The sequence below is a fragment of the Rhododendron vialii genome, chromosome 3a (assembly GCF_030253575.1).
Source record: "Rhododendron vialii isolate Sample 1 chromosome 3a, ASM3025357v1".
NCBI classification, from domain to species: Eukaryota; Viridiplantae; Streptophyta; class Magnoliopsida; order Ericales; family Ericaceae; genus Rhododendron; species Rhododendron vialii.
In genome coordinates, this window is record NC_080559.1 from 14390809 (window position 1) to 14412987 (window position 22179).

At 37.3% G+C, this 22179-nt stretch overlaps 2 protein-coding genes, 1 long non-coding RNA gene and 1 other non-coding gene across 7 annotated transcripts; 1 reads left to right on the forward strand and 3 right to left on the reverse strand.

Annotated features, from left to right (window-relative positions):
- Positions 1 to 384: 384 nt before the first annotated feature.
- LOC131319098 (uncharacterized protein At3g06530-like) lies at positions 385 to 6724 on the reverse strand. 3 transcript variants are annotated; one of them, XR_009197891.1, is made up of 7 exons: positions 6335 to 6724; positions 5746 to 6232; positions 4555 to 4775; positions 3258 to 3938; positions 2706 to 3114; positions 633 to 1031; positions 385 to 588 (listed from the first exon to the last, which is right to left on the reverse strand). XR_009197891.1 is itself a non-coding variant. In XM_058349219.1 (4 exons), exons 3-4 carry the CDS (start codon positions 3804 to 3806, stop codon positions 999 to 1001), a joined length of 582 nt encoding a protein of 193 aa, XP_058205202.1. In that variant the 5' UTR covers positions 3807 to 3938; positions 4555 to 4775; positions 5746 to 6079; the 3' UTR covers positions 385 to 998. The 3 variants fall into 3 exon arrangements, 1 of the variants encoding a protein (XP_058205202.1); XR_009197890.1 differs by having other exon boundaries at positions 385 to 1031; XM_058349219.1 differs by lacking the exons at positions 2706 to 3114; positions 6335 to 6724 and having other exon boundaries at positions 385 to 1031; positions 5746 to 6079.
- Positions 6725 to 7486: 762 nt separating this feature from the next.
- Positions 7487 to 11074, reverse strand: LOC131319101 (uncharacterized). The gene is made up of 6 exons (XR_009197896.1): positions 10514 to 11074; positions 10347 to 10415; positions 10135 to 10239; positions 8914 to 9003; positions 7752 to 8311; positions 7487 to 7646 (listed from the first exon to the last, which is right to left on the reverse strand). It is a non-coding gene; the product is annotated as an uncharacterized LOC131319101 (long non-coding RNA).
- A 1247-nt stretch (positions 11075 to 12321) lies between these two features.
- Positions 12322 to 12429, forward strand: LOC131321487 (small nucleolar RNA snoR100). The gene has a single exon (XR_009198531.1). It is a non-coding gene; the product is annotated as a small nucleolar RNA snoR100 (small nucleolar RNA).
- Positions 12430 to 15177: 2748 nt separating this feature from the next.
- LOC131319103 (uncharacterized protein At3g06530-like) lies at positions 15178 to 20472 on the reverse strand. 2 transcript variants are annotated; one of them, XM_058349224.1, is made up of 5 exons: positions 20384 to 20472; positions 17109 to 17281; positions 15615 to 15703; positions 15308 to 15472; positions 15178 to 15207 (listed from the first exon to the last, which is right to left on the reverse strand). In XM_058349224.1, the coding sequence occupies exons 2-5, from the start codon at positions 17119 to 17121 to the stop codon at positions 15190 to 15192; spliced, it is 285 nt and encodes a 94-aa protein (XP_058205207.1). In that variant the 5' UTR covers positions 17122 to 17281; positions 20384 to 20472; the 3' UTR covers positions 15178 to 15189. The 2 variants fall into 2 exon arrangements, with proteins under 2 accessions (XP_058205207.1, XP_058205206.1); XM_058349223.1 differs by lacking the exons at positions 17109 to 17281; positions 20384 to 20472 and having other exon boundaries at positions 15615 to 16604.
- Positions 20473 to 22179: the final 1707 nt, after the last annotated feature.

A 22179-nucleotide genomic window follows, 5' to 3' on the forward strand; every position in this document is an offset into this window, starting at 1 on the left:
TTTGTGGGGCCCAATTCGGGTCCCACAAAGATGATCCGAACCGCTCATTATTTTTAAAACATCTTTTTATGGAACCCTGTAAAAAATCAGCTCAACCCGATATCGGTAAGGATTTTTTCTGAATTTGTAGGGGCGAAACTAAGCAGTTAAATAGTTTCGCCTCCACAAATTAAGAAAAAATCCTTACCAATATCGGGTTGTGCTGATTTTTTACAGGGCTCCATAAAAAAATATTTGAAAAATAATGGGTGGTTTGAATCATCTTTGTGGGACCCGAGGTGGGCCCCACAAAACTGATATGTACATAATATGTACATTTCATATGTACCCCTAGCATTTTTGAAAAATTAATTCATATAGTTAATAGTGTAATATGGAAACTGAAAGGATTCGCCATTTCTCTAAAGCCCCTTGCTTGTGAGAAATAGTAACAAAAGAAAGGTCTCACCAAATCTATTTGGGTGAGATTTGAGGAAAAACAAATATAGACCAAGAAAAATCAACAATGCTCATCATTTCTTATCATTTCTCACACCTTTCAATCATCCAATAAGTGATATGATTCTAATTTTTTCTTTCTTGTATTGTCTTCTCTCGCCATTACCCATCCAAAGACCTCTACGAGTCAACACTTTATGCCAATTAGTGACATTGCTATGTGCTACGCATGATTGTCGTGCCGTTGTTTTGAATACATAGATTAGATTGCTAATATTTTTTGGGCCGTTCATCCACTATGTCTGCAATACGCGGGAACCTGAAAATCTTGCAAGCAGTCAATATTTACATAGATTAGAAGTTTTAGTGTGCTGGAGAATGGAATATTAGACATAAACGGCAGTTCAATCTAAGATAGCCTCTGAGCAGAAATCCATATTTCCATTTTGAATCAAAAGATAGCAGCATCAAGTGGTGAAGGAATAAAATTAATCCTTCAAATTGTGAACCTGAAAATGCAGCAACAGTAGCAGTAACACCTCCAAGCAGCAACAATACCTCTAAATTGGTAGAGGAAAAGATAAACACAGCACCTGCAGCATCATCCCATGACTAATTAGCATTAGCAGCAATGCTAATTTGATCCAGAAACAACAGTAATCACACAAAACCACACTTCCCATCTTAAAGAAATCCAGTAGAAGCAATAGAACCAAAATGAACCGCATATTGCAAGCATAATAGTTGCAGCAGCCAAAGCAGCACCAAAATTCCTTTAAAAAGTTTGAGGTGTACAAAAAACAGACCAACTCGACACAAAGAGACCCAGACTAAAGACCCTTGAAGTACATGATCAGACTCAACGACCACCCTAAAACCTGCTACCAACACAAAGATGACACCCCTGACTCAAAATAAAAATAAACAAAAGACCCCAAAGCTGTACACCCTCCCACCAAAGACACCTCAAGCTTAGGGATGGCAAAGGGGCGGATATGCCCGAAAATATAACCATATCCGAATCCGCCCCAATAACTAAACGGGGAGAGAAGAGTCGACCCATAACCGAACCAAACAGGGTTCGGGTAATCCCCGAACCGAATGGGTAACCGAACCAAACAAATCAGAAACTTTAGCAAGAATGACCAACGGGAGCCGTAGATCGAAAACCAAATAAACAGATGAATAGATCAGAAAACAAAAACTTCTTTCACTGGGGTGGGTTTCACCATACTTCATCCTTACTAGTTTGACTAACATAACCCATATTATATAGCTACAAACCAAGAAAAGTAGAAAAATACAGGTCGACTAAGTTGCACATGAGAGAGAGAGAGAGAGAGTGTGTTTGTGTGAGAGTTACGGCCTTAGTTAAATCGTCGACCAACCGACGGAGAAGAGGGAGAATGACGGCGAAGTGGATGGAGAAGAGGGAGGTTGAAGTTGAAGCGTTATGGCTGGTGGATGGACGACGAACTAGATCAGAGAAGTCAAGGGGCGATTCTGTGAGAGAGAACTCAGAGAAGGAACCAGAGAGTCGGTGAGACTGTAGAGGGAGAAATATTCTGAGTCTGTGAAGTGTGAACTTGAACCCCTAGACACATACTGTTATACTTATATATAAAGGGTATTCTTGTAATTTTATTATTTCGGTTCGGGTATCGGTTCGGTTAACAGTTAAACCATAACCGAACCAATACCTGTTCGGTTATTCAAGGCCTCAACCATACCCATATCCACAGGGAGAATTTCGGGTATGGTTCAGGGAAAAACTTCGATTACGGTTATGATACCCATTGGTTCAATCAAGATTGTCATCCTTACTTAGGCTACACACTCAAACAAACAAGAAAACTAAACCTAAAAAATGACTAGACAACCCAGAGACAAACATACAAAGAAATGGTATGGTCTCTTGACCAAAATTAACTACACCAACATCTTCCGACTTTGAAGCTCAACACACACACACACACCAAATGGACGGGCCTCTTGACCAAAAGTGCATGACCAAAAGACAATTCACCCACTCAATCAAAGCAACCCAAGGTCTTTACAAGGTCATAAAGATGAGCTCGAGATTGGCTTTTCAGAGACAATTCATGAAATTGTTTGATGAGATATGCAATAATCTAAACATAAAGACCAGAATACAAATTATTGAGCCTCTACCGAATTTTCATACCACAAGATCTAGCTATCTGCCAAAACAGAATTTTATTTGACATCAAGAATATAAACTGCAGAGAAAGGGCAATATAGTCCACCTGTGGCTTTCAGCTAGTCTATGTTCCAATCCATAGAAAGAAATTGCCCTATCAAGATTTGTGCTTCCCACACCTCCAGTTTCATACAAATCTGAGTCGGCCCACTCGATACACCTAATGAATAGAGGCTTGAACATTGTCTCTGTAAGCTCATAGTAAGAAATATCGTTTTGCTAATGACATATTTCTCAACATCCTCAATGCTCCTAGTTCAAACAGGATGTTGACGGCGAAGATCAAGTGCTACCAAACATAAGTCGAATATTTTTGCATGATAAGCAACAATTGATCATTTATCCATTGTTCGGACCAAATTTCCGAACATTTCAAAAGCAATTGATAAAATTGAATAACCAGATTTAATAGCTTCAGAGTATAAGCTCAGCAACGGTGGAAGCAAAAGTCAGACCTGGTAAGCAAAATATAGGTCAGTCAAACGATGACGGCAGAGGTTCTCTTGCTCCACAAAATAGTGAAAGAAAGAGAGATGAATTTGATTACATTCAACCAAAAGCCCCAAAAAAACACATCGAATTTGAAAAAGATACTTACAGTTATTTTCTCAGTTATAAGCTTTCGAACTACATCAGCTTTCGATTTTAATTTTGGATCTGACTCAGGCAAAAACTTGGGATGCAACACCATCAGTTTTAGAATGTCTCCAAGATATGAGTTTAAAAACCCATCAAGCTTGTCAATAACTACCATGAATGCGAGAAGAATAGAAGTGAAGAGAGGTTCCTTGGAGGATGTTGACAACGTAGAAGTGCTATCTTCACCATAATTGGTTATTGCAGACACAGATGAAGAGACAACGCGAGACCTACTCATCACATTCTCCATGATAGAAGGAAGCTTGAGAAGGGCACTTGGACCAAGCACATCGATCAAAGCACCAGTCATTCGAACGTAGGAAGAAGAGAAAGCCACAATGTCTGACTGGATATGTCTGGCCATAGAGGAGAGGCACGTGCTGAATATCAAATAATAGGAAGGAAACTTAGACACCACAACTTCCATCACTGAAACAGCTGCCACATTTAACGAAGTTCTAGAATCATCGAGAGAATCAGCAACCAACTTGACAATTTCCAAACACATCTCCCCAAATGACTCCACAGCACTGTCATCTAGATGAACCCAAGAACTTGACTACGAAGTCAAACCCCTACTCCCACGCTTCAGTTTCGTAGTGTTAGAGTCTTTGACAGTTTCCGACAGAAGCCCAAGAACCTGCTTGCATGAAAGGAATTGATTTAGCTGTGCCAAGATTACAAATCAATATCAAGTAGTTAACAAGAAACACAAAGATGAAGCATGAGAGAAACAGTAGAACTTAAGCCGTGGATCTGTTAAGTAAAAAGTTCCATCTGTTCCAAGCAGCAAGAAGTTTTTAATTGCGCTTGACTAGAGATCATCAATTTACAGACAGTAAAGGAATCAATAGGAATTAAAAGGAATGTATACGACGGTTTCCAACCACGAAAATCTCTACGTGAAAAACCTTACACAAAATCACCACCTAATCCAACCTTGCCACATAGAACAGTACTACAAAATGTGACAAAAAAACATCTATTTAATATTCTCTCTACACATGATTCGTGATACTCCCTCCGTCTCATTTTCATTGTCCATTTTTTAATTGCTTATATCTTTCGATCTATAATATTTTTCATAATTTTGAAAACTTTGTATTATAGAACTAATCGAGATCTATCAAACAAGATCCATATTGCATATTTTTCAAGATCCAAACTAAAAGATATAGACCAAAGAAATAAAAGAGAAACAGAATATTGGACAATAAAAATGACACGGAGGGAGTAATAAGTTATCCATTACTTACTTTCCTCCTCACACTTCTCCCTGCATGTTTCAGCAACTTAATAGGGAAATCCCATTGAAGTATGTTGACGGCATGAGCCCCTTCATAATATTTTTCAAGACAGTACGCATTAACTCCTTGATCTCTTTCCTGATGACTGTGGAAAAATTTACATTCTTTCAGCTCGAGTCAACTAGTTGTAAATGAGAAACAATACATTCCATAAGTGCTCCAAGTGTTCTCTGCAAAAGTATTGTAATTCATAAACATGATTTTAAATCAAGTAGCTAAGGATATGAAGAACTGCCATACATATATGTGGGAAAGTATAAACAGATTGCATTATACAAAGCAGCCTCCCATACTACTTTAAACCTACTGAAAGTTCAAAGGTACAAAGTCATGATGAATTATCCCCATCAAGCACATGGCCCCCCAAATTTGTTGGAAAAAAGCATATGTTGCAGTACATTTGCTGTATATTATACCTTCCATCCCAAATTGCCGGACCTTCTTTCCTTTTTTTGGAAGTCCCAAAATTTTAGTCCTTTTAAAAAGTCAAACTAAAAAGCTTTTAGTTTTCCAAAATTGTCCTTAAAAGGTAGTTAACATGTTTTAAAAAGATTGGATTCAAGGGCAATGTAAGAAAGTTATGCCTCACAAATTGAATTTGATGTAATCATTGCTTGTCCTTTTAATATTTAGCTTCCCCAAAAAGGGGAAAGCAATTTGGGACGGAGGGAGTAATTGTTTCTAGCCTTTAAACAAAACCCTCTACTTGAATCAGCACTTCCAATTTTGATGCAGGGTGGGGTTGGTTTGGGTGTTTGATGAGGGGTTCAGTACATGTTTGATGCAGAGATGAATGACGGGCTGGGCGGCTGGGTTAACACTTCTCTCCAATTAGGAAACCAAATAGAAAATGATGTGTTGACCACAGGTCCATAGCCGCAGCTTCCCAACACTGCGACATAATGTTCTTCGGCAGTCACTAATTGAATGGATCACTTTTCTTTCATAATGAAGAAAAATGGGTGAGGCTTATTTCAGTCATAGGTCTTCTCTCTTTATGTCTTTTAAAATGTCTCAATTCGAAGTTTCGTTTTAGGCGTCTGAGGAGCCAATGCCTTGATGGCCACATCCAAGCTCTAGATTTGTTAGTCGTCCATAACTCATCAAGGAATGAAACAAACGAACATAATCTATACAAACCTGAACATCATTCGATTCTTCACCAGAACTGAGCATAAATGTAATTTCAGGATCTAGCGGTTTGTTTGAAATGAACTGCATAGCAACTAGCAGTTCCTTAAAACTTTGTAAACCACAAGTACCAATTTCTATTTGTTGAAGCAGCTTAACAAGTGAAGGAAGCCATATCATGCATGAATACTGCTCAAATATTCTCATTGCAAATACGAACTCTCATTCTATACGAGTAAGAGAAGTTAAGTGATCCCACGAGTGTAGACTATCATCAGGGCAGATAATAGTTTCCTTGAAACCAATGTACCGAAAAGGAGAAAAAGTAATGAACCCAAGCTAGCAATCTCTCCAAGAGTCCCAGAAGGAAAAAGCTTGTCAATCAAGTTAAAAGCAAAGATACCTAGACTGAAGGAAGTTCTCTAATACCTCAAAAGATGTAAGTAATTGGTAGCCTTCTATGCTCAGCAACTTCAGGTATTACATTCACAAAAATCTGAAAGACAAACATAACCCAATGAAAACCCTGAGATAAGAAATGATTTATGTACCACTGGAGAAGGGAGGGTTTCGCAAGTGTAGTAGAGTATCATATTACCTGAAGCAATGTGCCTATGCTGCCATTCTTAGATAACCAGCATGGAACAATTGCCGATATGAGGACTTCAAACACTCTTTGTGAATGACTGTTCCACTGCAACAAAAGAGTTCATAAACACTTGTATTCATAGCAGTGATTTAAATACGCGAGGCGACAAAGCTCTCATTGAAGCGAGGCGAGGCAAGCGCCTCATTGAAGTGAGGCGAGCGTTTAAAAAAAAAAATATAAACTACATAAATGACCAATATTCACTCCTACCAGCAAAATCAGAATAAACATCACCATATTACATAATAACCAACAATCCAACATACGAAATACTAGTAAAATATGTAAAATAAGCTCATAAAACTAATACACAATATATGTACAGACTTCTTAACATACATATATTGTTATAGTTAAACATATAATACGAGAGAAGGAGAGATCGAGACAAGGCGTTAGTGAAAGGAGAAGAGAAACAGTGAGAGACGATCAGCTGCACTCGGCGAGCTCTCACTAACGACCGGCGACCATAAGACCCACAAAAACCCACGATCGGAGCTTCCTCAATCAATGTCGGACCACAAAAACCCACAAAACCAAATACCCAGTGCTCGAAATCACTTATCAGTGTTCAAATCGATGCGCAAAAGTTCGAAAGAGAGTTTCCAGCCTCAAACAGTTCGAAATATGACAGATCGGAATTCGAAATACCTCTAAACTTCGTACAAAGACTTTGTCGAGTACAAACAAAGTCGCTGGCGGCCTGAAAATGCCCGAAGGTGGTCGGCGAGGACAGGGGTTGGGTCACCGAAGGTCGCCAGATGTCTGGGGGTGGTCAACGGTGGTCGCCGACACCTAGTCGCGCTTTTTACGTCGCCTCACGCCTCACAACTAGGCGAGGTTTTACCGACTAGTCGCTTGCCTCCTCTAAGCTCGACTCGCCTCGCACCCTTGGGGCGTTGTAGTGTCGCCTCACGCCTCACCTAGGCGCGATTTTCAATCACTGATTCATAGGTAAACGACTACATTAGGTTTAAGTGGGAAAAAAAACTCAATAACCGAATAGTTCTTTTGATGAATGTTCAACGTAGAGAACAGCACATTCGAACCAAACGGCAAGAAACAAATACCAACAGACCTGTGTTACAGCTGATTCCCAAATAAGAGTACAAATACCCACTATATGGGCCAAAACTTTGTCTGGAGCAACCTTTGCAAAAGTAGATAATATAATTAAGATTTGATTGCGAGTGATTTCATCATTTGTAGATCGGGCGCAATTAATCAAAAGCTTCAAGTCAAAGTTATTCATTGTATCATCCTGACGTCAAATTCGTTATACCCAGAGTTTAGAAACAAATGGGAATAAATAAAGGAAATAAAGGCCTATTATAAGTTTTCTATTCCTAGAAAAATGGGAGGCAACCTTTGCAGGAACAATAGTCGAAAGTGAGGCACTTATATCTTCCAGAATCAATAGTAGCGTTTGTTGATTGTAGCATATCATACTGAAAACGGTTTGAGAGAAGCCCGATGAAGCTTGTATATTTTGCACATCCTGGTCAACATCATTGTGAACCAACTCATCCATAAACATTTTGCGGAGAAGCTTAAATAAGGGCCCTATTAGGGAAGTCCTACAAACCAAGGGAATAATATCGTTAGCCCCAATATGAGAATATGTATGACGGCAACTCGACAATGGCATCATGGTAAACAAAACAGCGACCACGACATAATAATCTAGTGATCCAGATAATCAAAGAGCAGATATAATCATTATAGCAAATTCTTTAAATCTTTCTTCAACAACAAAAAAATCTAGGAGAGAGCACAAGAAAGAAAGTTCATTTTTGCCAGTTCTTCCACTATTTTGGTTTAAGATGAGACATGTTTCTTTTTCTTCTTCCCGTATGGAGAACCAATTGTGCAAACTTCTTGCTCGAAAACAGAATCAAGTATCCTGACGACCATGGATCAAGAAAACTGCAAAATTTAGAGGAGTGCCAGTAAGTCATCCATAGATTGCACAATATAAGGCAATGTAAATGATGATTATACTTGTTAGCATGTCAAGGACTTAGTTTAGAAATTTTTGATCCAGATAGTGTCGATCAAAGAATCTAAAGAAAAGAATAGCAACACAAGATGGACACCTTGATAGATGAATAATATCTTAATAAGAGGTAGAAAGTGAATCTATAGCTGCTTTTTGTAGATGAATGGTAACAAATCATTAGATCAACAGATTTGGGCCATCTCAAATGCCTCAGGTGGAGCTCATAAAGTTGATCCCTGTGATCTTGAACTCAACTCCTCATGCTTTTAGTAAGTAGTAACTAGTAATTATTTGGCATTGACAATGGGAAAACTTTAAACATACAGTAGGAAAAATCAACTCACAAAATCTATCAGTTTAATTAGAATGAGCTTCTTAACAAGCTGGTGACATTGTAATACTTGTTTAATGGACAAAAAAAGGGAAATAGTTCAAGAAAAACTCTTCTTGTTTTTTTTTTTGAACATCAAGTTAAACTCAATTGTACCAAATTTGAATCATGAATAAAGATGAGACACAAGAAGCTAACTTTTATACAAAGTAATGCCTCCCTAGTGCCATTTTGTATGTCACCGTTAGCAGACCGAAACAGAAGCACCAGGTCTCAGAAAAGTTGATCCTGTCAAAACAAGAAACAGGGCTGACAAGAAACAGGACAGAAATTAGGAAAAAAGCTTAAGATAAAAATCTCGTAAGTTTTGAGAACACATCCATAATCACAAAAGCATAGATCAACAAAACTATTCAATCATAAAGCAACTCTAAATTTTGTAGTTGCAGCACTACAATAGTACTTTGTTAATGGGAGAACAAAAAACTATGCACCAAAAAGTTAAATGGAATCGCTAGTACAGCAGCTAATGCACTACTAACTGGATCAAATACTAGAGACTAAAGAGGCATCCAGTGTCTTCGAAGAATGCTATCAAAACTAGGATGAGGAAGGGGTAAGTTAATAATTCAACCCCATAGAAAAAGAAGAATTTAATTGAGCAGCAGAATTCCCTTTCAAAAATTTTGTTCCAGAAACCCAAGTACTTTCAATTCTTTGGAGAAACTTCAATGCACCTTACAGCTCATTCTCAAGAGCTTAATTGACAATATTTGCAGTCAACAATGTCCTTTATAAGGAAATCAAACAAAGGAAACAATGATTGAAGCTCACTTTTCATTACAAAACAATAACAAATATCTCAGAGTGTCCAAAAATAGAGCAACGATGCCAAGGAAGTGTACATCGCAAACCACCTCCCATTTGGATCAAGCTCCTGCTTTTTTAGCACGATTTTGTGTTTTTTTTTTCCAAAAATGCGAAAGCTTTATGAAAAAAGGCTCTCCCTGCCTATTGTACTGACAAATTAAAGCAAAATATATTTGGAAAAGGCTTGCATCTCCCCCCACCAACACACACAGAGGCTGAAGAGGACCGATGTCAAAATTGATACCATGAGCGGGCAATGGAACATCCGCAGGCGCCGGAAACACAATGCATTGGTGACAGATAGTACATACAAAAACAAAATACCAATGCATCAATTAAATCTCAGTTCACAGCCCAACATTTTATCAACATGCCATTTAGATTCCATTATAACGAAAGCTAGTATATTATGAAATTCCAGCAAAACTATTTTTAACAATATGTCCCGTATATCCATCCAACGCAAAACAACCCAAGCTTTAATAAGTGGTATCCAGAAGTTAAGAAGAATGTTGATTAGCGACGAGGCTAGAAAAGAATGAGGATAACCTGTTTCCCAGTTTTCAAACCTATGTAAAAAGAAGTATTGAGATTCCTCAACACAGCTATACACGGCTGCACAATGGCAGAATCTTAAAAGGTCACTCCACCAAACTGGAAGAGAAAGCAGTATCAAACAAGACATAAATGCATGGAATTGAAGTCGTTCATATCTAAGAGCAAACACAAACAAATAAATCAGGAGAGATATAGATAATTACCTGCAAAGCCTCCAATAGTTGATCTTCAAAAACAGGCTCATTAAATGAAGAGGTGGGCATAGCGCAGCTCTAGCATGGTGAGAGCATTCTTGTAAAATTAGAAGAATGCGATAGAATGAAGTTGCAAGGAAAACAAACTATGTAGAACATCTTTATTCTTTAACCACCTCCAATAGCAGGCAGAGAAAGCCACATTGTCTGACTGGATATGTCTGGTCACAAAGGAGAGTCATATGTTGAATATCAAATAATAGGAAGGAAACTTGGACACCAAAACTTCCATCGCTAAAACAGCTGTCACTTTTAACGAAGTACTAGAATCATCAAAAGAATCATCAACCAACTTGATAATTTCCAAACACATCTCCCCAAATGACTCCACAGCACTGTCATCTAGATGAACCCAAGAACTTGACTTCGAAGTCAAACCCCTTCTCCCATGCTTCAGTTTCGTAGTGTCAAGAGTCTTTGACAGTTTCCGAATGAAGCCCAAGAGCCTGCTTGAATGAAAGGCATTGATTTAGTTGTGCCAAGATTACAAATCAATATCAAGCACATAACAAGAAACACAAAGATGAACCATGAGAGAAACAGTAGAACTTAAGCCGTGGATCCGTTAAGTAAAAAGTTCCATCTGTTCCACGCAGCAAGAAGTTTTTAATTGCGCTTAACTAGAGATCATCAATTTACAGACAGTAAAGGAATCAATAGGAATTAAAAGGAATGTATATGACAGTTTCCAACTGCGGAAATCTCTACTTGAAAAACCTTACACAAAATCACCACCTAAAACATCCTTGCCACGTAGAACGGTACTACAAAATGTTACAAAAAAACATCTGTTTAATATTCTCTCTACACATGATTCATGATACTCCCTCCGTCCCATTTTCATTGTCCATTTTTGAATTGTGTGCCATTTTTTAATTGCTTTGAATGACTTTTCTTTTCCAAAATGATACCAACGACATCTTTCCAAAAGTTTAGAGAGCAACGACTCAACATCCTCAACACACATAACTCCTCTTCCTAGTACTTTGAGCAAGGACAAAATGACTAGCTGTCAAAGGAACATCTATAGTCAAACACTATTGGGAATATAAATAAGATAGTTGAGGAGTAAATAAAAAGTTCACAACCAGAAGTTAGAATAACGAATAATCAGAGATACATGCATAACTTCCAAAGACAACTACACTAACTGTATCTGATTCCGAAATACTAACCTTTGCATATGGGGAGAGTTTTAGGGCAGAGCGTAGAATGAAAATTAGTATCTCATTCTTTATAGATTGATTGAATCTAAGAAAGAATGTTGACAATGTTACTACAGACAGAGTTAATATAGGTAACCAATCCGTATAGCACTACTAATTGTTCCATTCATTCAGGACGGAAAATGGCAAAAGAAATTGCAAAGTCAAATAAATCATACATAAGGAAAAATAGAATAGATATAGAGGCCCAGACAATCATAATGCATATACTCAACACCAAAAGAACAAAGGCTAAGATGTGTTCCTCATTATGACTAAAATTAGGTGTAGTAACAAGTGGTCATGCGCCATCCTGGAGCCTTTGAATTGCCAAAAAGCCAGTATCTCTGTTGAGCATGTTTCGGGAACAAACATCAAACAGCCTAAAAATTGATTTGCGAATTGGCATAAGCAGCTGTTCACGGAAAGCCAAATACAATCTTCACAGAATAGGCAGTCTTCACCTATAGACTAGATCCTGTTCGGGGCCCAAAAGGCCATCTCGGTACCCTACTCCTAGTTTCTAGAGGACATTTCCCTCAATTTTTCAGTATGCATGTTTCACTCTCGATCCCTTCATAGATCTCTAAGCTAAATTTAGAATGTATAATTCTTCTCATTTCAGCAAGTTTATCTACTCTACGTGATTCTAAATTAATTAACTAAACCTTGTTTTTTCTCAATCAATTTTTTGTGTGCATATCGATGCTCTGGACTATCAATGAATAAAGTATGGTAATGTGCACATAAATTACATTAGGTCTCTAGGCCTACCTTCTCTAATGTCATTTGGCTTTAATTTTGGGGCATGGTTTCGTAGCAAAACAAGTATAGGGGGCCACTGTTTCAGTGTATTCTGAAAGCAGCCACTTTGTGCATATTGCCAAAGGTTAGGTCTGTCTCCAATCCTCCCCCACCCATACCCACAATGATTGGGGATTACATGGGTTCTGTTGTTGTTTGTTTGTGCTTGTTTGTTTGTTCTTATTTATTAACACTAAAGGAATTTGCTATAATACATGGGACCATTTGGAACAACTAACATAGTTATGAATCCCAAGCAAAATACAACATCAAGCAGGGTGTAAAATCTTCTATCAAAAAGAGACAAAGCAGAGATGACAGAGGAAGGTATTCAGTTAAAAAATATACATCAATCACAACATGTTCTACCCAAAATTCACTACAGAAAGAACAAAGCTAAAAGTTTAGCAACTGCTTTAGTTAAACCGTATGTCAAAAAGAAAGAGCGGCAAAAGTTTCTTAGTTTTATGAGTAATAGCATTTCAGGTTGAAAGCTTTGACTTTCAGCTCTTTATGATTTTTGCGTCAAAATAATTCAATGCATGAAAATGCCCCAACCAGTAACTGTCACTTTTCAGAGCTAAATGCAACAAATCCAGCAGCATTTAAACACTTTATGTGCAAAGGACATCCTTAATTCATAGGGCATATGACAAAAGTGCATGTGATCACACAGCTACAGGTACGATCCATCAATGAATTTGCACCTGCGACAATGCTCATAGAATATACTTAAAAGGACCGGAAGCAACTGTCTTTTCTTATTACCGAAAATGGTTGCAACTTGCAACTCTCAACCTCTATTATAAACTTCAGAAACTTTCCATTCTTTGAATGTTGACAAGTGGCCCAAATGAAAGGACAATTATGGTGAGAGAGAAGATGGAACTGTCAATTATAAGGATAACATGATGGAAAGTAACTTACAATAGATGATGAAAACCTCTGTCCAATTGCCTCCGGTACTAAAAGGCTATGGCTGGAAGAACTCAGCAAAGTTGTTAAAAATGAAGGCAAAACATCGCTGTCTGACAGCATCAACCTCTTTTGTTGAACCATCAGGCTCAGAAGTTCATCAAGAAAATGTGACTGAAGGTGGTACTGCTCTTGTTGCCATAGTGACTGGCGGAGGTGTGGGCGGCGGATGTTGCAGTCTGTTAGGGTTTGTTTGGGCTGTAATGCTTTGGGCTTGACCCATTATTTGGGCTTTTTGGCCTCATAGGTGTTTGATCTTTATTTTTCTTATCTGGGCTTTGAGGCCATCGATTGTGGGCTTTGCCCTATAGGTTTCCCGGGTTTGGTTTCTTGTCAAACTTGGGGATTAGGTTTCGGACGGGCATATGATTACTCTTATTGTTGTAGATCGATTGGGTCTCGAGCTAGAAATTTGATGTCATCATTCCTTGCTCCTATTAATCTTTGTAACAACTTTAGAGATTAATGAAATTTTTCGCCTTTCAAAAAATAATAATAATAATAAAATATGTGGACACGTTGCACTTTGTCCTATCGATTTTAAGAATTAGAAAACCCAAGATTGAAGTATTGACGCAGGAGCCAATAAGATACTGAAATTGGTACCCTCACTAAGGAGGAAAGGCATTGTGTTAATACCAGATTTCCATTGGTGAAATCAACATGAGGCGACAGCGTGCACAACCCTTCAATGCAGCTCATGGCAGCCACCTGTAAATCCTGAAAAGAGAATAAATCCTACCCAAGAAATACGTAATGTAACCAAAGCAAAAAAAAATCACAAAAGGATTGGCAAAATACAAATAAGCTTCAAGAAAATGGTTCGGAACCTTGTTATCACTTGACAGTGGAACAAGAAGCGAAGGAAATTCACCAAGAAGTTCAAAATGTAAGCTTTCATCTAACTGAAAACAAAGAAACACAAAACAATGAAGACTCTCGACTTGAACAGCAACAGAAACACCTACAAAATTGAAACAGACATTATGGAAAAACAATCTCTACATGTCAAAACCATCACAAAACAAAGCCAGCTAGATCTTTGCCAAAAAAAAAAAGGAGGAATTACCAAAGAAAAAACTGGTAAGGTTATACCCAATGATGTTAGACCCACATGTACTGAATTTGATGACCCTACATCCCTAAATGAGACCAAGAGCATCCACATCACAGCTCTAGATGGGGACCAAGTACTAATATATAATATCAATAAGGGAAAACTATTTTCAAGGTTTACTGTTAACGGTGGTCAAGGTTCAGTATCAAAAATTTAGATTATTTTCAAAAATTAAAATTTCAAGGTTTTCCGTTTCCCCACACCATTCCACCGTCATGATATTTCAGCAATGGAAATACTTGTGATAAGCTATTCAAACATATCTCCGGAGGTTTTAAAGCACCTTATAGAATCCAGTAACAATATAGTCCTCACATCTAGCAAAAAAGCGTGAATAACGAACTTGAAAACATACAGTAATTACTACCATTCAAGCTAAGAGATACAAACGGAAGACGAGTATGGTTAAATTATTTTCACATTTATCAGAAACATGAAAGTAGCAGTCGGCCAGAAGCGAAGAATTAACTACTTTACCAAATCCAAGAATTTTCCAAAAAAGAAAGGAAATAACAAATTGAAATAGAATCCTATGATAAAAACCTTCTTCAGTGACAAGCTTTTACAAAAATCGGACTGGAGAGATATTGCATTTTGTTACTAGGAAGTGAAGATGCTTCTAGAAAAACATTCTTCCGCTCTAAGTCTGCAAAAAACACAAATACTCAAATAGATCCAGAAATGTGGACATCTAGTTTCCACTATCATCCTGAAAGAACTACAAGCTCGCTTATGTTACAGCAACAATAGTGACAATATTTTCCACACACTGGGAAATAAAAATGTGTAAAAAAAAATGCATCATGAACCAACAAGACATCTACCAGCATTGTTGAGACAAACACCTCTAGTATCCTCCAAAATAAGCAAACTAGTATTTTCGAATTCAGTTGCCTAAAATTGGTGTTAAAGTTTACCTCAAACAGCTGATCCAGAAAGCCTTTGCAATCACCATCCACCATTCTTGTCTTGGACTAGAAATTACAAAGCCGAACCATATGATAAGCAACTTAACAAGCCCACTCTTCCTAAGATGATCAATAAAACTTTGCAGGTACAGAAGTCCAAACTGAGAAATAATAAAATATGGAATCCATCCATAAATCATTTATGTACCTCTTCTGCAGATACAAGTCCCACAGACTTCAACACATTCCACTCAGTTACCAAAACTTGATAGCAAGCATCATACAATGCACTAACATCTAACAACAAAGAAAAAACAAAAATCAGCATGGGACCTTCATCATTTCCAGGCAATTCCATCGCAATATTTAGGTGTAATAAAATTCCAGAAAATACTTATATGCAGCTAAAAAGGCATACCATAAGTCACATAAAGCATGAATTCAGGTCCAGTAGCCGCATAAAGGTTTACATTACATATCGCCTGATTAAATTACAGGAATGGGTTGAAAACATACAATCAAACCCAGTGAAAACAGATTTACTAAAGTGAATTGACCTCTTTTTTTGTATCTAAACCTAGATGTAGTCACATAAATTGACACCTGCTTATAGACATCGACTTTGTTCTATCAAGTATATGCTTCATACAACTGCCTATGGAGCATGAACTTTAGGAGCAAAAATGTTTAGTGGTGATAGGGGCAATGGTTTCCTGAATGACAAACAAAACTCGTGCATAGCGACAGACTCATTGGGGAAGTTGCCAATGAAATCAGCAGGTCTTGTACACCTGCCTGTAGTGCTTGAAAGACAAAAGGCAACAAAGTGGATGGCAACATTACCACAATCACATCTGATAATATACCCAACTTCCTAACCTCTATCAAATCACCCACCTAGGGCATTATACGCAATCGTTTAAATAGAAATAATTTCACTTCCATCAATAGGGCCAAACTCAATAATATGGACTGATTTGCTAATCAACATAATGCATACCATCTCTAACTCAACTTAAAAGTTGACAACATGAAATGATCTTAAGAGGCTAGGTACATCTTAATGAGGGGTAGATGACAATTGAGAAGGTGCCCAGGGAGATTGTAACTTTCAAGATTCATATTAATTCATATCACAACAAGTTCAGATACGAATAACCATTTCGCAAACTTGCTCATACACCACCCATGCTTATCCTTCCAACAGACGAAAGCAAGCATCTTGAAAGTGAATCGCATTCCATGTAATGGTAACTATCCATTGTTATGCAAAGAAGTGTGTTGAGATTGGTGCTTCTTAAAAGGACAAAATGAAATAGATTATTTCATATTTTCTATAGCCTATAGTTTCTTCAAGAGTTAGGGATTCAGGGTTTGAATGAAATTTTGGGCCCATCCCTATACACCAACAAAATGCACAAGATGAAATATATCATGACTTGAGTTCATAATCTGCCACATACTAAAGTAACAACAACAATAACAGAACCCATCTAGTCCCCAATCAGACGTGAGTAACAGTGATAAGAAAATCCTTCACCAATAATTGGCTAGTCGATAACTATTTTGCATTGCAAGAGACGCCATGCAAGCAGTCAAATCAAAACCCAACATGTACATTATAAGATGGACGTCAATAAACACAAGCATAAAAGCCTTCTAAGAAGAATTTAAAAAGAAGCAGCATAGCCAGTCAGTATACCAATCTTAGCCATCGTGAATGGCTGCAATAAAACCAAGTGTCTTTGACAGCTCCGAAAACTTGCAGCATTCTACAAGCCAAGGCATATACTCTTCAGGGTGCCTTTACAATGTTTCTGCCATCCCTCTTATCGTATCCATATTAGTATAAGAAATGTGCTCATAATCCAACATCTGCAAGCATAAATCATAATTCAAAGTCATGATCGATTTGCAACAAGCCCGCCAAAACTACAAGGGCAAATAAGAAGCACGCAAGCAAATCACATATATAGAGTAACAACAGGGTTCAACAACCCACACCCTAGACATTTCAGCTGATAAAATAGGGCCTACAAACTTTTATGCCATTATGCACAATGTCCTCTCACATATAATCACCAAAGTATGACAGTTTCAGACAGACAAATAGAAAAGACGACAGAGTGTACATGGAGACCCTTTATCAACAAACAAAATATCAATTTGAAAAACCAAAACCTCTGCACACACATAAAAACAAAGCTCTTATAACATGTAAGACAACCTGCCGTCCCAAAACTAAAGTTGATGGGGAATGGAACAAAATCTCAAACAAGCTTTCACAATTCAAATGTCAAAAATACATCTACCATCTCCTTCAAGCAAATAAAAATCACTTAGCAAAAGAACATTTCATTCCCAACTTGGATCTGTTTGAAACAAAATAACTGGAATGTAAACAAGACACCACCCTTTATAAGTTCAGGTCAACTTGGTTCAGTATGGCCTCTATTGGTTTCAATAACACAAGGTAAAAAAACACCTTAAACTAGAAAGCAGTGAATCATGATCAAGAGCATACCACTAGCATTTGCGACATCTAGGTATACCAAAATATCAAAAACGCGAGACAGCAGAACTGATAAAAGGCATAAAAATTCAAGGGTAACAAACTGGTTGATTATAACACCTTGTTCAGGATTAGCATACAACAGCATTCACATGCAACACAAAGTGGGAAGGCGAGTCAGTAGCTCAAGAGCAAAAAGTCTCATATCTAATCTGTCTATGCTCAGGAGCTTCAGTTCAACATCAGTATATAGAGCATGATATAACCTTTATCAGTTGCCATAGCGCCTAGTTATACCATGGACGCTACTCTTAGGTAAAGAAACAACACCCTGGAGAGGGCCTAATAAAATAGGAACATGCAAGGGACTATGACCTACTGCCCACGTACAACTGACCCCATCGAGAAGTAGCGAGCAAAAGGAAGGAATACATAAAAACATACTTTGAGGTCGAATTTGGATCTTGCATTTGTGGCGAGATTTGTGAATGGAAAAGAAAAGATAAAGGAAGCATAGATTCGATTGGCAAAGGGAAATCCCTTGCTTTCTCTGTCATCCAAGAAATCCAAGGTACACAAACCATGAAGGAATTTGATCAGTTGAATTCAAGGATAGAAGGATTCCAATTTTATGCAACCTTGATCCATAAATTCCCATACACATCTCAAGCTGTCATGCATAAATTCAGTTGTTTCTTTCTCCTTAGGACAAGCAAAATTCAAAGATGTTAACTCCCACCTAGAAGCTTTTAAATCCATACTTCACCTTCTCTAGGCTGCTGGGAATGATAAAATTCTGGTGGAACGACCACTTTAATCCCTTGGCCAATTCTAAAGCCTTCAAATTTAACCATTGACTTTGCACTCAGGAATAGGAATATTGCATCAATAAGGAAATGACAATGAATGGAAGTCTATCACCAAATGATGCATCATTAACTTTAAGTTAGACAACAACTTAAAGATCAAGGAACCTTTGGTACAATTAGCAGCAAGGGAAACGTCATCGTTGCAAGTTGTTTCGCAAACTCTTTCTGATCTTGGAAGTTTGAAATAGCCCGTTTGAGACACAAAAAAGCATCATCGCTAGGTAGAGATGTGTCACCCGATGCAACTGCAACACAAGTATAGAATGAGAGAGAGCTGCTCATAAATGTTTCATCTATCTAGCATGTAATTTATCAAGTCCAATAAAGTAAGCCTCCTGCGTCCAATACGTTGAAACTCCAATGCAACAACTATGAAAATTCTATCTTGTTTATAAGCTTTAACATAACCCAAAACCATGGCACAAATTCTCTGATTTCATACACCTAACTGTTTTGGGTGGACCATCATTTGTTAACTTCTTAGGGTCTGTTGGATTAGCGAGAAAAATATAATAGAAAGTGAAAATGATAGAAAGTGAGGTGAAAGAAAAGCAAAAGAAAATGTATTTTTTTCCTCACATCTGCTTGATTAGGATGAAAGTTTTGCAAGAAAATAATTGAGAATAAAATATCATTGGCTTTGTTCGGTTAACAACTTAGTTTTAGTTTTAGTTTACTTTTCAATCATTATCATATTTCTTTCTCCAATCATTACCCTATTTCTCCAATTATTACTTTCTCATCTCTCTCTATCTCTCTCCAATCATTACCCCTATCTTCAATCATTACTCTATTTCTCTCTCCACCTATTACCAAAACTAAACTAAACTAAACTCCCAACCAAACACAACCATTGTTTGAAAAAGAGGAAAGGTGCCCAAATTAGAAGAGAAAATATGGAGGGAAGTTAGAGTAATTATTATTGATTTTCCCAAGAATAAAATATCATTGCTTGAAAAAGAGGAAAGTTGCCCAAATTAGAAGAGCAAAGGTGGAGGGAAGTTAGAGTAATTATTGTTGATTTTCTTAAGAAAATAAAATTTTCCTGCACGTTTTTTGAGAAAAAGTGAGGCAAGCTCTCAAGCTTTAGAGGGTTGTTCGGGAAAGTTCACTTTCTACTACTTTCTACAATATTCTTGCTAAGTGAACAAAAAAAAATGTATGTTTTTTTTCTCTTTCTTGCATTTTATACCATTATCCTGCTAATCAAACGAACCCTTAGGCTCCAACTCTGTCTAATAACACGACCAAATTTAGTTCTTTCTAGAGATCAATATCAAGATGACATGCCTATCACACCCACTGTTGTTATAGTGAAATTTACCATCCCGAATTAATAAACATTTTAAACTAGTGGATACACCTTAGTAAGCTCATAAGATATGCATGCAGATCTCATAATGCGAAAACTATGAATGATCCGACCTCACCATCTCTATAGCGAAGGTCACTTAACTAACATCACATCACCAAATATAACATTCATCTAACTAACATCACATCACCAAATATAACATTCATCTACAATTATATTCTTCAATTCCGCTTGAATAAACAAGTCCTAAGTAGAGAGCCATCAGATCAGCTCCCACTCACCAAAAAACTTCCTTGGAGACTTATCCATACAACAGATGAAGAAGACATTCCTTCATTTGCCGTCCAGTCAGCAGCCTTAAACCATTCCCAGTAACATGGGTTACTTGGTTTTATTAAGGACCCGAATTCGGATTGGTTATTCCAATTATCTTCATACTTCGCATCCTGACTTAAAGTTCACATACAATTTGCCCAATCATGCATTACCCAAAAAAAATTAGACATCAGAATTAAGTTTTAGAAAACCAAATTTACCAAGGAAGAAATTTTTGGCATTTTTCTTGTACCATGACAACTGTATTTTCCATATCACAACCTCAATTATGTCAAGATTCATACTAATGGCATCTGTAAATCCAATAAACAACTCCATCTCGCTTGTCTATATTAATAGGTTAACTATCCTCTTTGTCACAATGGGCCATATTGAACTTCTTTACCCTCAAATTGAATCTTTCATTGTACTGCTACTCCTCAATTCAGCGATGAATTAAAGGAATATTTTGCTGAATCAAACATTGTGTACCCAAAGACAAGCAATAAAATAGATTGTTCCAAAATCTATATATAAATTTGAAGAAACTCACTTGACATTACAATGCCGAGACATCTCTGAAGCACATTCTCAAGTGCATCAATAAGAGCCGGAGTACATATGCAGACTGCAGACATCCAATCTATTTACAGTTAAAGCTGCATGCACCACAGTAAGATCATCATCTCGAAGCTAACGTAATACTGCATCTTGAATAGCTACAAGTCTCTGCACAGAAGCAGGGAATCATCATCAGAAATGCCGGAAGGAAAGAACCGCTGATAACTAAAAGAACATGACTTTTTTCCCTTTTGATCACTAAAGTGTTGCAGAACATGAATTTCATTATATGCAACATATCGGAGAACATGATCAACTCCAGCCTCCAGGTATATTTCAAACCTTCAGAATTACAAATGCAGCCTCAAGTAAGGCTAAAATCATTTCATTCTAACATAAATCACATGGTAGACCAAATATGTTTTTAAAGAAAAACACTAACAATACTTGCAAAAAAATAATATGTAGCAAAATATGCATACGAGTCTGACAAGGCAAATTTCTGCTAAACATTGTAAAGAAACTGATGCATGTGGCCTGCTGCCAGTAAAAACTGTCCCCCCAAATAACACCGAACAAACAACACAGCTTTCCAGGTACTCTGACTTCTATTTTCCCTTCATTTCTACCTTCCTTTTTTATCCACAAATAACAAACCCCACTCTACCAGATTAAGAACTGTCCATCTTTTCCCTTGTTACTTGAGTCCCTCCTTGGATGATTAGCTCTCTCACAAACCATTGGTGTTAATACTAATCATTTCGCAAACTTCAGTCTTACATAGTTCATATTTGGAACTTTCTCTCACATTTTTATAAATAAAGAACCTTAATAGGTTTGCTATCTCATTTCAGTTTCCATTTACTAGCTAATGGATCAACATGCATTGTAATTTAATAAAAGGAAAAACTAACTAAAAAATCCCTGCATGGTCAAAAAATTTATGCCTATCTTATTTGCCTTATGAATATACTGCTGCTCTGTTGTATATGGATGCTCTGTCACAAACAAGCCTTTACAACTTCATGACGAACATTAAGTCCCCCAAAGAAGTAAAAGAGCATCTTCCATTTGACGAACAACTTTTCCAGGAAGACAAAAATAAATCTAACCCCAGAACACAACTTGAGCAACTTACAAACCACACCCAACTGGCCAACTCCAATTCAAAGCACCAAAAACATGAATAAACTGGTGAAGC

Coding starts and splice junctions, on each gene's coding strand:
- LOC131319098 (XM_058349219.1), bottom strand. CDS start 3,806: ATGTGTTTGGAAATTGTCAAGTTGGTTGCTGATTCTCTCGATGATTCT. Junction 1,032..3,257: donor TTATAACTGAGAAAATAACT/GTAAGTATCTTT, acceptor ATGATGCTGCAG/GTGCTGTGTTTATCTTTTCC.
- LOC131319103 (XM_058349223.1), bottom strand. CDS start 15,764: ATGGAATTGCCTGGAAATGATGAAGGTCCCATGCTGATTTTTGTTTTT. Junction 15,473..15,614: donor GACTTGTATCTGCAGAAGAG/GTACATAAATGA, acceptor TGTAATTTCTAG/TCCAAGACAAGAATGGTGGA.